The sequence below is a fragment of the Hippocampus bargibanti genome, linkage group LG09, assembly GCF_051943395.1.
Source record: "Hippocampus bargibanti isolate YZ-2025 linkage group LG09, ASM5194339v1, whole genome shotgun sequence".
NCBI lineage: Eukaryota > Metazoa > Chordata > Actinopteri > Syngnathiformes > Syngnathidae > Hippocampus > Hippocampus bargibanti.
This window is the reverse complement of record NC_142742.1, coordinates 19631458-19646444: the sequence shown is the minus strand read 5'-3', so window position 1 is coordinate 19646444 and position 14987 is coordinate 19631458. Positions and strand designations below refer to the sequence as shown.

Below are 14987 nucleotides of genomic sequence, written 5' to 3'. Positions count from 1 at the left end.
AATTATCAGAATCAAATAGGCATTTCATCATACACATTGGTATATTGGAATTATAATATACACTGCTTAAACAGGCATTATGGTAGACCTCTAAATTAGGTCCTTCAAAAGGACCTAAACATGTACCCGGAAGTAATGGTGTATCGAGTCAAGGCTCAAATCGAAATTATAGTTATTGAATTGTCATCTTTTTCAGGTATTATGATTTGCACAATTGATATTTTAAAATAACAACAACGAATGTATAGTATATAGCGAAGATCGTAATCGTTTAAATGTTAATTCTTTAAAATGCCGAAAATAATAATTTCAATTCATCAAAGATTACCGGTACTAAAAGGTGTCAACAAAGTCCGAGTACGTTGGAGATTGGAGTGGTCCCGTCGCTCACCAAATAGAAAAGCGAAAGCGTACTCGATGAAGATTAGTTTTAACCGACACGAGAGAACGTTTTTCCAGTGTGCTGAAATCGACAGCGATGCAGACCTACTCCATCGAGTGCACTTGAATTTTGCAAAGCGATTTAAATTATGAATTGATATTTATGGAAGTCATGTTGGAAATATTTTTTTTCTGAACATCACATCAGAATGCAATTGTTTTATTCTAAGAATTATTTACTCTGACTTTATGGACACCCTTGTAGGTGGAGATGAGCGGTTGTATCTTAAACTGTCTCCGTACTGTCAAGAGTTCATAACTTAATATGTGCTCAGATCAAGACAATGTTCTGAGGATTATGATTGCACGAATCAAATCATTGACGGAAATTATTCTGGTGCCTTGATATATTTCCATGGCACCAACAACTCAACAGTGTCGCTCTCACAAAACATTGTAATTTAACATGTATTGAAATTAATAATAATGTTATTGTAATTTAACATGTATATAATGTCTGCAGTACTGTTCACATCAATTGGAACCAAACCTTGTAATTTTGTTTTACTTGTTTTCAGATTTATCAGAGTAGATAAAATGAACAACGTGTCACCAGAAGTTGCACTGCAGAGGATTTCACCGGAATTGCGACCTTTGCTGTTCAGTGTAGTGCGGAATGGCCGTGTGGGACTGGACTCCACAAATTGCCTCAGAGTCACAGACCTCAAAACTGGGTGAGGTTGTTCGTTTTGCACACAGGTCTGATAATAACAATTCAGGTGACACTGGCTTTTGAGGCACATATAATTGTTTGAATTTTAAATGAAAATAATAATACATAATATTTTTACCAAGTACAACTTGCTTTTTCTTTTTTTAAGAGTAGACTTTTGCCTTAAACGGTCTTCTGAAATTGATGTAAATATTAACATCTTTCTTCTTACCATCACTGCTGATATGTTGTCACTACATCCATTGGATTGGATTGGATTTGCCTTTATTAGTCTCACAGTTGAGAAATTTACATTGCATAGCAGCAAAGTTATGAAAGGAATGAAAGTAGAAAAGCAAAATACAGGAGCATGATGATCATAACTTGTCCCCCCATTAGTAAACTCACTGTCATGTTAAGCAAAGTAGCTTCAGATAATTGGAGTGACTTACTTCAACATCCTGTCGAAGGTACTCCTTTGTGTGAATGCAATCAGCATCAATACTTGGGTAGTGGGTTTCAAGGGCACTGTTGCAACACCAACAACAACCTTTAATAAATATATTTATATAAGGTCTGCAACTAGATTATTGCATCATAAATTCTGAGTCGTTAATTTAATTACAATTATATGTACTGTATACTCATTTTTGAACAATGTTGCAATTTGGTAAATGTTTTGTGTTTTCAGAGATTTTGTTCTGTATCTGTTGATTGAGATTACAGTTAATTAATTAGGGGTTACCTTGGTTTCGTACTGAATTTATTGTTTTTCTATAATTATCTCAGCACAGTTGTGGATCATTTTTAAGAAAATCTCAGCCCCTTGATTTCCTTTCTGGAAACTAAAAGCAGCATACCCTATATAATAATGTATTGTGGCACATCATGACGGCCCGGTAGTCGATTAGTTTAGCATACCGGCTTCACAGTGCCGAGGTTGCCGGTTCGCGTCTCGGTCTGGCCTCCCTGTATGGAGTTTGCATGTTCTCCCCGGGCCCGCGTGGGTTTTCTCTGAGTCCTCCGGTTTCCACACTCCAAAAACAAGCATGGCAGGCAGATTGACCACTCCAAATTGTCCCTAGGTGTGAGTGTGAGAGTGACTGTTGTACGTCTTTATGTGCCCTGCGATTGGCTGGCAACTAATTCAGGGTGTCCCCCGCCTCGTGCCTGAAGACAGCTGAGATAGGCTCCAGCACCCCCCGCGACCCTAATGAGGAATAAGCGGTACGGAAAATGGATGGATGAATAGCACATCATTCAATATTGGTCTACACACACTTGTCTTTGATATTTTCTTTGCAATAAGACTCAAGCAAAGTGATGGTTAAGTCGTTTTATATTTTAACTATTTTTCAAGAAATTAAATTGATTCAACAAACCAGCCAATTCAAACATGACAGACTGTAAATGGTTTGCACTTGTTCAGTGTTTTTATGTTTTGGATTATTTTGTCTTTTCAGATGTACATCTTTGACCCCAGGTCCTTGTTGCGATCGCTTCAAACTTCACATCCCATATGCTGGAGAAACCCTGAAATGTAAGTGAGGAAAACTGAACATACTTATTCCATGAGTTTTATTTAATTCAATGTGTGATGCATGAAAGTCTGCAGTTGCAGCTTCCGGTCATGTCACCAACATTGTATCGATCAATGTTTTGCCATTTCACGAATTAGATCTTTACGGTTTCACAACGAGGAACAATCAATATTGGTGTTTCAATTGTGTGCGAGACCTAAGTACTTTATGTGTGACAGTAATTGCACGCAAAGTTATGATTGTAAATTGCTCAAGATAAAATCAGTTGGAGAGAACACAACAGAATTTTGCCTTAATCACAATCAAAACCATATCAAGAAATCTGCTCAATGTCCTTTGATATTGAGTCATCTGTAACCTTCTTTAGTGTAAAAGTAAATCAGAATCAGAAAACCTTTATACGTCCCAAAATGGGGAAATTTGCAGTCCACAGCAGCAATTGAAAAGGGATGGGGTTGGGGTGGGGGTGAAAGGATAGAAAACAAGATATTCTAAGCATCCAAGCTTAAGCAAATAATAAGCAAAAGGGATGTAAGGGGGAAGCAGATGTTTGTTTTGTGGCCGCCATCTTTATCATTTTTTTTAAGACCCGTGGAATGAGCACTTTAAACATACTGCATTTAAAACCGTCCATAAAAAAATACACTGTATATTCATGGGATAACAATTATTCATGAAAGTACACAACATATTCTACTGCCCATGCTGCTATTGGGACAAATGATCTTCTGTTTGCACTTTCTCTGAATTTTCAGGGCAAGTGGCACAGTTTGAAGCGCCATGGTAATGTTGGTCTGCTTCACCCATACAAGGCACAATGAGGTCTGACTATAACATTACAGACAATTTTTTCCCCAATTTTGGTCAAATTGGAAACTTTACAACCCAGGCAGGGGTAATGCTCATAAAATGCAGTTTAGTTTGTGTTGAGCATATTTTGTGTTTTGGCAATTGTGACTTCACCTAATTGAATCGTTTTTTTTTTTTTTTTTTTTTTTTTTGTACAGATCTCAGTTTTTTGTGCTTATTCATTTGGTTTTGTTGTTGTTTTGTTTACTTCATTGTTCCTTAGGTTTCTTTTTCTATACTACAATTATTCAAAACACCCATAGCGCTCAATGCTCACTCATTTTCAGATTTTTTTTTTGCTTATAAAGGCAGCAGTTGTAATAAGGATAGATGTGGACAACATTAACAGCTGAGCGTTGGCCATCAGAGCCAGAATCAGAAAGCCTTTAATAGTCCCGCAATGGGGAAATTTGCAGCCCACAGCAGCAATTTGAAAGGGTTTGGGGGGGGGGGGTGAAAAGATAAAAAACAAGATATTCTAAGCATAATAAAGAAATGTCAGAAGACTGAGGTGTATACTGTAACTGCGCAAAAATGTTTCATAAAAAAACTACATAGTGCAAGTATAAAAAATACATATTGATATATGTAACTGCTTTTCTCTATGCTGTCATATTATTTGTTATTTAGTTTTTTTTGTTCTTTTGACTTCAAGACGGCGCCGCGAGAGTGGCTGCCTTTCCAGCAGCTCAGCAGCAGCATTTTGTTTTTCTACTTTCATTCCTTTCATCACTTTGCTGCTGTGAAATGTAAATTTCTCCACTGTGAGACGAATAAAGGCATATCCAATCCAATCCAACTGTATTGCATCAACACAAGGTGTCTGTGCTATTATAGTGCTATTTAGCAAGAGTCCAGGTTTTTTTTTTTTTAACTGGAGTCTAATCAATTAATCGGCCTGCTAATAAATTGGTCAATCAGTAACATATTAACTTTTCTACCCTGTGGAGACCCTGACTCACTGCTTCCTGTGGGTCTGTGCTGTGCTGCACTCTCTATCTGATTGTCTGGCACCCGCACTCCACTGCCCAAACAGCCCAGCGAATTGCAGCACACTTGCAACCCTACTAACACTCGGTCGTCTCACTCATCAGCCTGAAGCCTTGTTCCAGCTGATGCTCAGTGTCACAGACCTAAAAAAAAAATAACACCTTCCTTACTCTTTACCTTCTCTTTGTGACACGCTCACACTCACAGCAGAAATCAGAGTTTAAATCGGCCACACTAGCTGAACCTCTATCCATACAGTGTCTGTGAAGTGAAATCTCCTCACCATGCTCTTCTTTGCTCTGGGATCAATAAATACTTCTATTTCTTCTCTTGCTTTTCTCTGCATGAGGAACATAAACTCGCATCCCACACTCAGGTCCTCTAAAGTGGATATATATGAAAAAAAAGATGCATTTTCAGGGTGTAGGCGTAGCTGGCTTGCTCATTGCACTTCACAGTTGCACCAGATAGCCATGGGTGCAAATGAAGGCCCTAAAGTTCTTCTATACTGATAAATAGTCAACCCATGTCCGAATCAAGTTTGTCATGCTCCTCAAAAAATTCAGGAAAACTCAGTCACGAAAAATATCTGCACTGTAATTGACACTTCAGTACTTTGCGCATGTTTACAAGTTTATCTCCAATAGGCTTTACACAATGTTCTGGGTAGGGTGAACGCTGGCGCGTGTGGCTGCTTTCATAATATGCAATCACAAAAAAAAAAAATGTTGAATTACAATTCCTGTCTGGCAAGATGAATTGAAACGGGACATGACCATTGAACAGCACTCTGATGCTATTTTATTATCCTATCTTAGTGATGGACATGAGCCTTTGGCATGTTTTATCTGTATGTCTTAAGGCCCTGAGAGTATTATGAAGCAAGGTCGCCAAATCAATTTCTAGTTGCAAAATATGTATTTGTGTGGCCCAAAGGGAATATGGATTTTTTTTGCCGTCATTGGCATATGCGACATTATGGAGACTACCGGATAATTATTTGAAACGCAAGACATGCCCTGTTCCGCTGAGTTATTTTCAGACTTGGATTCAGCTGTTCAGTGAGTTGCATTCATTGAACTATGCATTGGTGATGAAAATGGGGGGAAGAGGTTGCGGGACTCACCATAAGTGTGTTCTGTTCGCTTAAATGTTTTGCAGCAAAATCCCAAACTATACATTTAAGTGCAGTTTCTAAACCAAAACAGAACCTCAAGCCTGACCATTATGCTGGGTGGATAGCGTGGTGTTTGAGCTGATACCACTAAGATCACAGGTGTCAAACGCCGGTCCTTGAGGGCCGTCATCCTACATGGTTTCCAAGTCCCCCTGTTGCAGCGTACCTGATTCAAGGGTACAGGATCAATGTCAGACTTCCACAGAGCTTGCTGTGGATCTGATCATTTCAATCAGGTGTGATGCAACAGGGAGACAGGAAAATGTGTAAGCCTTCCATGACCTGAGCTTGACGCCCCTGTCTATGACCAATTTGTGATAACATTTGTTGACGTCATCACATCTTATCCTCGAATAAAATTATCTTGCCGGTTAACAGGTATGCGTGAAGGCTAAATTGCAGCAGCGCTTCAACATTTAGTAGTAATAGTGGTTAATAAATGACCCTTCTATAAACTGTCGTTAACACTAAATAAATATGCAGAAGGCCCCTGAGAGTTGATGATCGGGGTTGGCATCTCTAAGTAACAAAAAAAGTCCTGTAACAAAAAAAGATATATTTTGTTTATCTGCTCCTTTCTTTTTTTCCTTTAATCTTCCTTTCATAACTTCACTGCTGTGAAATATAAATTTCTCCCCTGTGAGACTAATAAAGGTAAATCCAATCCAATCCCCCGAAACAACTGTTCGTGACGTCGGCATAAAGAACGAGAATGAAGGCCGTGAACATATGCTAAACTACAAAATGCAAAACACACTCATTTGCAAATACAGTGAGACCTCAACTTACGAATGCCTTATAATACGAACTTTTCATCATACGAACGTCAAATGTATGAAAATTAAGCCTTATAATAAGCACTATTTTCATAATACACACCCCCCACGGCCGGTCCATCAAGCACACGACCTTCGGATCTGGCGAAAGTGATCTTCGGCGGTAGCACACGACCGAACAGCGCTCCAGCCGGCACTACTTTCCATATCCCTTCTCATTGAATGCACACGTTGATCGCCTACTTGGAGCTTTTTGCTGATAATTTTACTGTTATGGGACCCGAAAATAAACACCACAGGCTCGTGTTCAGCCTCAGTTCAAATGTGGTGCGTTACTTTGAATAAATTGAAGAAACTACCAGCCCTACACATCTACTCTGCTCTGTTTATTTGTCATCCAAGACTTGGGGTGCGTTCAGGTTCGAAAATAGCGCACGACTTCTTATGACTCTAGGCTGTTTGGAAAGCATTGTCTCACTGAATGAGCGGTGACAAACACTTGCCAACATTTTTGTGTTTTTGTGTTTTGTTGAACACATGCGATAGAAGTGATTGTGATTGGCTAAAGGGTAGAGTCATGTGTCATGGTAAGCCAATCAGAGCTAGTGTTTTCACACACACCGGAACAGCGTGCCAATAGTCACGCTAAATTGTCACGTGCGAGTTGACAGCTCGGGCGTGGCTGCCGCTCGCGACACTTCAATTTAATTTCATTTCAACGAGTCACTGTCACCTCACCAGTGCATCGCTATGTCTTGTGCTCCAAAAGTTTGCTTGTGCTCCAAAAGTTTTCTTTGCACGAGGTGATTGTTAGACGCGTGTGTGCCATTTTATTCGCCCCGCCCGCCTTCTTTTGTCGCGTTTTATTCCGCGCCCGTGGAATAATTGTACTCGCGCCTTTTGTTGTCATAAAATCTCTGCCAGCACCTACGGAACTCGAAGTGAATGCAGATGACATCGAGGAGCTTATTGCTGACCGTAATGAGGTCATCAACACAGAGAATTTGATTTGCCTTCAAGAGGACAAGCAGAAGCAGGCCATTCAACAGTTGATGTGCAGGCTTTTATTGAACAGTTCCATTCAGAAAAGGCTATAAGAATCATCAACATGATGAATGATAATGTGATGCCTCAGTTTCGTAAGACCTTACAAGTCAGAAAGCAACAGGTGTCAATTAAGAGCCATCAATGACCATCACAAATGCTTAAAATACTTCCGGGACGAGCGGACGCTGGCGCGCTTTGGCTGCCGCTGCTTTCCCGCTTAATTTTTTTTACCTGTTTTTTACCTTCTTTTAGCCTTTTAAACCTCTTTTTAGCTTTTTTTATGGTTCACGAACCTCTGGAATTACCAGACAGTCACCAAACGAACGTTGGCTATCGATCCATCTCATGATTCCGGTCGCTTATCCGGATCACTGACGAAGCCGCGTTATCATCTCCACGCACCTGTTCCCGCTGTCGAGGGCTACCTGGCCGCTGCCTCCCTCTGGGTGTTGCTGGTGAATATCATGGCGCTTCTCCATCGACCTGTTGGGCGGCTACAGTACTCGGCGGCGGAGCTGCTGATGTTCCGCTCCCGATGGACGAGCGTGCCACCGGCGATTCTCCGGTTTCCGGAAATCGCTCGTCACCCTTCACGGAGGTATATCCACCGCGGATCACGTCGAGGCTTTCACCTCGATGGCTCCAAGGATATCACCTCCCTGTGGTCATCCGTCCGCCAGCCGCGCAGAGGGAGTAGCCGCACGATCGACCACCATATGTTAGCCGGCCTGGCTAGGTCGGCTAATGCGCCTCGTCGTGGGGACGCCACCAGCGTCAACTTCGGCCTCCTCAACGTCCGCTCGCTTACGGGAAAGAGGTGTCTTATCCAAGACATTCTAATTGACCGTAAGCTTGACTTTTTTTGTATAACTGAGACTTGGCAAACGGCGGGAGACTTCTCCGAGCTCAATGGCGCAACTCCACCAGGCTTTGTTTACATTGCTAAGCCCCGCCTGTCAGGCCGCGGAGGTAGACTTGCGATACTTTACCGCAAGAACTGGAGAATCCTTCAAGTTTCTATCCAGGAAACCCAATCTTTTGAATGCCTTGCGTGTAAAATTTCTGGACCCTCACCCACCATCATAGCCACTGTATACCGTGCACCAAAACCACATTGTGACTTTCTAAAAGAATTCTCTGAGGTCCTCACACACCTCTCCACCCTGTCACCTAATGTAATTATTCTCGGGGACTTCAACATCCACATGGACAATTCCACTCTTCCCCTCACTAAAGACTTCACCTCCTCACTCGACAGCTTTGGTCTGCACCAATTCTCGTATTTTCCCACCCACATAAAAGGCCACACCCTGGACCTCATCTGCATGTCTGGCCTTACCCCTAAGAATTGCACAGCTGATGAAATCCCTATAACAGACCATTTCCTGGTTTCATTCAATGTTTCCATCACTCTCTCTCTCCCCAAACCACCCCGTGTCATCACATATCGCAACATCAAGGACATCAACGTTGCCACCCTTGCTGAGATGATTGCCACCCTGACTCTGGACCACAACTCTTCTCCTGATGAACTTGTCTCCCGGTACAACGCGGACCTCACGAACACCCTCAACGCCCTTGCTCCTGTAAAGTGCCGGTCTGTTCAATTTACCTGACCTGCACCCTGGTTCACCCCCCATCTCCGCTCCATCAAGACAAAGACTCGCCAACTTGAAAGACTTTACAGGAAGTCTGGGCTCACTATCCACAAGGACATGTATGCAACTCACCTTACCCTTTATAAGGACTCTATCTCACGCGCAAAATCGCTATATTACTCTGGACTCATTGATTCAAATTCTGGTAACTCACGGGCCCTCTTTTCCCTCTATCACAAAATCACACAATCTCCTATCTCTCTCCCCTCACACTTTTATTCCTCTGAGACATGCAACAGTCTGCTGATGTTTTTTAGCGAAAAGATCAACAAAATCCATCAGCACCTCGGGTCCTCTGTCTGCCCCCCAGCCTTTCTACTCCTTCCAAACTTTTTTCCGCTTTTGCACTCCTCCATCCCTCTATAATCTCAGACATTATCACCAAATCCAACAACTCCTCCAGTCAACTCGACCCCCTCCCCACTATCCTTATCAAGTCCTGCCTACCCTCTCTTCTCCCATTTATTTCTACCATTATTCACTCCTCATTATCAACTGGAATTGTTCCTATCCCACTCAAAACCGCAGCTGTCACTCCAATCTTGAAAAAACCTGGCTCAGACCCAAACGATTTCAATAACTTACGTCCAATTTCCTACCTTCCATTCATCGCCAAAATTCTTGAAAAGACAGTTGTGTCCCAGCTCCACTCACACCTCACTCACAATAACCTCTACGAACAATTCCAGTCTGGTTTCCGCCCCCGCCACAGTACACACTGCTCTCATAAAAATCACGAATGATCTTTTTATGGCAGCCGATGCCGGTTCATTCTCCATCCTCATGCTTCTCGACCTGACCTCAGCTTTTGACACCATTTCCGACCCTATCCTTCTCGACAGACTTTCCACCCTAGGCATCACCCACACCCCACTCCACTGGTTTCATTCCTATCTCTCTGATCGCGCACAATTCCTTCAAATCAACTCGTTCACCTCACGGTCCTCTCCGGTGTCCTCTGGTGTGCCTCAAGGGTCTGTCCTGGGGCCACTTCTCTTTATTATCTACCTACTTCCTCTTGGCAATATTTTCCGTAAGTTTGGCATTCACTTTCACTGCTTCGCGGATGACACCCAACTCTACCTCTCCAGCAAACCCGACGCCTCTCTTCCACCTTCATCCCTCTCATGTTGCCTCTCAGAAATTAAATCCTGGCTTCCCCATAACTTTCTCAAGCTCAACAGTGAAAAAACTGAACTTCTTCTTGTCGGTACCAAATCCACCCTCCACAAAACTAACAGTTTCTCCCTCACCATTGACAGTTCTACCGTGTCCCCCTCCCCTCAGGTCAAGAGTCTGGGTGTCATCCTCGATAGCTCACTATCCTTTCACTCCCATATTAATAACATTACTCGGTCTGCTTATTTCCACCTCCGTAATATTAACCGTCTCCGTCCCTCACTCACCCCTCACTCCACTGCTATCCTTATCCACAGTCTTGTCACCTCCCGCATCGATTATTGCAACGCACTTCTCTTCGGTGTCAATCAGAAATTTCTCCATAAACTCCAACTCGTCCAAAATTCTTCAGCCCGGATCATCACTAGAACCCCCTCCTTTCACCACATCACCCCTGTACTCCAGCAACTCCACTGGCTACCGGTTAAACATCGTATCGAATTCAAAATACTTCTGTTTACTTTCAAAGCCATCCATAACCTTGCTCCTCCCTATCTTTCTGACCTGCTTCAAATCTCTGTTCCCTCTCGGTCCCTCAGATCCTCATCCTCCCTTCACCTCTATGTGCCCTCTGCCCTCACCACGATGGGATGCAGAGCTTTCAGCCGCTCTGCTCCCAAACTCTGGAATTCACTCCCACCCAACATCCGTAATATTGACTCCCTCCCTATTTTCAAGGCTCATCTCAAAACCCATTTGTTTAAAATTGTTTTCAATGTCTAATTCTCTCTGCTATTTTATTATTTATCATTTTACTTATGGTTTTATTGTTATGTGCTGTGTTCTATTGTTTTTATTGTAAAGTGTCCTTGGGTGTTTTGAAAGGCGCTTGAAATAAAATGTATTATTATTATATAAATAAAGTGACTATTATACAGTGCAGTGTATTTCTTTCATGACACTACAATAGCACATTTATTATACATAGGATAAGGTAGGTTGTGTGTAGTTTTAAGGCTTATTTAGTTGAAAAGTATATTTTATGGAAACCCGGGAACGGATTATTCCCATTTTAATGGTTTTCTATGGGATTTTTTTTTTTGAGATACACACTGTTCGCCTTACACACTCTGTCTGGGAACCAATTAAGTTCGTAAGTTGAGGTCTCACTGTATAAGACTGGCCTAAAGATTTTTCAGACTTATCATATACAGACAAATATTTATCAGAGTGATGGGAAGGCTTACACTTTTGAAAAGTGAAGAATCTGTTCATGATCCCAAACATACAAGCTCCCATGTGAAAAGCAGGTAAGGGAATGCTGGGGCTTTGGCTTGCATGACTTCTATAAGGAGCTCATGAATATAATTTTCCACACGAATGCCAGGTAGCATGATTCATGACACATGGCAGTAGCAAAAGCAATTTGGGACAATCCAGACACTTAATAAGTTTAACTTATTTAACTTAAGGAAAAACTTTAACCATATTTAATGAGCTATCCATCATACAGAAAGATAATGACCCGAAAACACTTTGACAAAACCACAAATATGTTCTTCTGAGACATACGTGGAATGTTTACACTTGCAAGTCCATCTCTTGATTTGTAACCTTTCGTGGCTGGATTTTTTTTCTGCTACCTGAAGGAAGTAACACCAAAAACCAACAATAACTGAAAGAGCTCCAAAAGCTAAGGGAAAAGATCACCACAGATAAATGTTGTTAATGCCTGTCGCCTTAGTACAGTTGCTTTGCAACAAAAAAGTGTCTTAGTTTACGAAATTTGAAATTTATTCCAAGACTATTGTGCATCAAAAATATGTTTCATTGCCAGTAATGTTGTCTTGTAAGTCTATCCAATTCAGCTATGACAACCTGGGATTAAAATATGAAACTGTCTTTTAAATTGCTAAATGTTTTTATTGCAGAGAACAAAAAATAATTGGCTTTGCTGTTTCGATACTATTTGAGGAGTTCTAAGTAAAAAAATGTCATTCAGTATAGTGATACCTTGGCTTACGAACTTAATTGGTTCCCAGACAGAGTGTGTAAGAAGAAAAGTGTGTATCACAAAAATTAATTTCCCATAGGAAACCATTAAAATGAGAATAATCAGTTCCCAGGTCCCCATAAAACATAATTTTCTACTTTCTAATTTTCTAAGCCTTAATACTACACAAAATATACCTTATTTTATGTATAATACATGTGCTATGGTATTATAATTGAAGAAATAAACTGTACTATATAATAAAGTCGGTTTATTTACCTTTGTGATGGTCGTTGATCGCTTGATGGAATGGAGTGGGCGGTTTTCTCAGCATTAAACACTTGATGAGGAATGTAACCTTCTTCTTTCACCATCTTGAGGAATGATCCCTTTTAGGTGCTTTCTCTGTGATAATTTTATCCAGTTCCTCATCAATTGTGTTCTGTTTCGCTGGGTTGATAGCTTTTTGCATCAAGTGTACAGATGGCTTGTGCGGGTTGTTTGTGGAGCCTGATTGATGGGATATTTTATCCTCGCAGTCTACACTGTGCCTTTGAACTATCAAAGTTGAAACTCTCTCCGTCGTCTGCCTGTCTCTTTAATGTTTAAACCACCTCCCCTCAGTGCTGCGTTCTTGACCAATCACGTGGCTTTAACCGAAGACTGGGGGCGGGGAATAGAGGACCAAAAAGTCGGCAGCCATTTTCTTTGTGGAGAACGGCTTCACTCGCTATCTGTAAACCCCCCCCCCATCACTGCTGCGTTCTTGACCAATCACGGGGCTTTAACCAAAGTCTGGGGGCGGGGAATAGAGGACAAAAGCAGTTGGCTGCCATTTTCTTGTTAGAAGAATGCGCTTGTTCGCGAACGACACATCAGTCATTGAGGCAGCTCCGTGTGTATCCCGAAAAAAGTTCGGATGCCAAGGTAAAATTTTCAGAAATTTAACGTTCGTAAACCGAAAAGTTCATAAGGCAAGGGGTTCATAAACCGAGGTATCACTGTATTTGTATTTACTCGCAATGCAAATAATTGTTAAAGATTTACTCAAGAGAAAAGTGATGCTTTAGCTCCTTCCCAGGGAAGAGCATGACATTTGATTTTACTTTTCATGTCACCTTATTCACTTTGGATTTTGCATTCAGTCGTTTGATTTTGCTTTTTATACTGAATCACAAGCATTGTTGAAATGAACAACGCGTAACTTGACTTCATCTCACCAAGAGACATGGCTTTCTGCAAATTATCTTAATACATAATCCAAAATGTATATAAACTTTTTATGCCTCCAACAGAATTTTACACTACACAGCTGACAAAATGTTTGGATTCTGAAACTATCTAAAACTAACTAAAATCTGCGGGGGTTCAAATCACAGCATGGGGTAAACTTGATTTTGGGCACGTTGTTGAAGAAAATATCATGTGCCTTATTCATAATAGCAATAAATTGCAATGTATTTTTATTTTTATTTTATTTTTTATGACTAAAAGGGTCTTTAATTCTTGGAGACTTTGTTACTGCAACTTGCAGGTAAACAAAAAAATATAGGCCATAGGCATTCGTTCGTGGCAGCTGTTGTACTTTGCTGTGCTTTGGTCTGAGGATGAATGCTTGTTTAATCAAGGATGCAGGCCTGCAGGTTGGTGTCTGCCAGTTTATGGACTGTCCCACTTCTAGCGTGCCAAAGCCTGGTACACTGCACAGATCTAAGCATCATTAATTCAAAGCCAGCCACCCTCCGCGCCACTGCTTAGCCCGGTACAAATAAACAACACTTTGTGGCTTTTCTCCTCGTGTAAAGTAAGGCTTTACACGAGGTACCTTTCATTTTAGCCAAAGTCAGCAGGAATAAGGGATAGAGAAAATGTATGGAAGGATCATGATCTCCATGGAAGCGGTTGCGTAACCTGCAGAGGTTGCATCTCGGAGACCCTCTGTGACCCCTGGATCCATGTCAGCGGTTAATAACTCGGCACAGCTCTGTTCAAAGCTAGGTTTTGTTATACTGTAAAGTCTCGTTATATCGATATTCAAGGGAGTCCGAAAAAATATCGATATAACCGGGACTATCGATATATCCGATCCTGCGCCGAACTGCATTAAACAAAAGCCGCCAAAAGAGGGCAGCCAAGCGCCATATAAGAAACGGAGCTGGCCATTAGCTCCCTTTTTTTTGGGTGAGAGATGTTCCCCCAATGTTGCCTCAAAATGGCACATATAATTCTTGAATGATTGTAAACATGTATGCTTTAATCTTCAGAACTACAGTGTATTTGAAACATATTCATAACTGGATGTGTAACAAGAAAGCATATTATCCGAATCTGAAGCCATTGTTTGGATTCACAAGCAATGCAAGACGTCTTGGCGTGAAGTCATTTTTATTTGCATTTGAATAAAAAGTGACATCGGCTGTCCTTTAATACACAGTATGGAATGTTAATAATTTTCAAAATCATCGCGCTTCAGCAGACAAAACAAGAAACATTGTTGCAAAAAACGATTGCATTCATAACCAGTACAGTGGGCATGTACATAACACAACAGGGAAACTGCAACGCTTACATCTTACTGTATTATGTATACAATTTAAAAAAGTCATCAATCTTCTTCTGCTTCCCATTTTTACCTTTTAACACAAACACTTCAATCTCGTCTGCTACACACGAGCTAGCGTCTGAAAATGAAAATGGCTCTGCTACACGGGTGCCGGGCACGTAACCAAGTCACCTGACCAAGT

The 14987-nt window shown here is 41.3% G+C and overlaps 1 protein-coding gene across 2 annotated transcripts in view; it reads left to right on the top strand.

Moving 5' to 3' along the window:
* Positions 1-109: 109 nt before the first annotated feature.
* The window catches only part of babam2 (BRISC and BRCA1 A complex member 2), a 109033-nt gene continuing 94155 nt past the window's right edge, over positions 110-14987 (top strand). Inside the window, exons 1-3 of one of the 2 annotated variants that reach the window (XM_089005078.1) lie at positions 110-196; positions 960-1115; positions 2557-2633. In XM_089005078.1, the coding sequence (XP_088861204.1) occupies positions 979-1115; positions 2557-2633 (214 nt within the window). In that variant the 5' untranslated portion in view covers positions 110-196; positions 960-978. Of the gene's footprint in view, positions 197-959; positions 1141-2556; positions 2634-14987 lie in introns of both variants that reach the window. The other variant, XM_089005079.1, reaches the window with a different exon arrangement.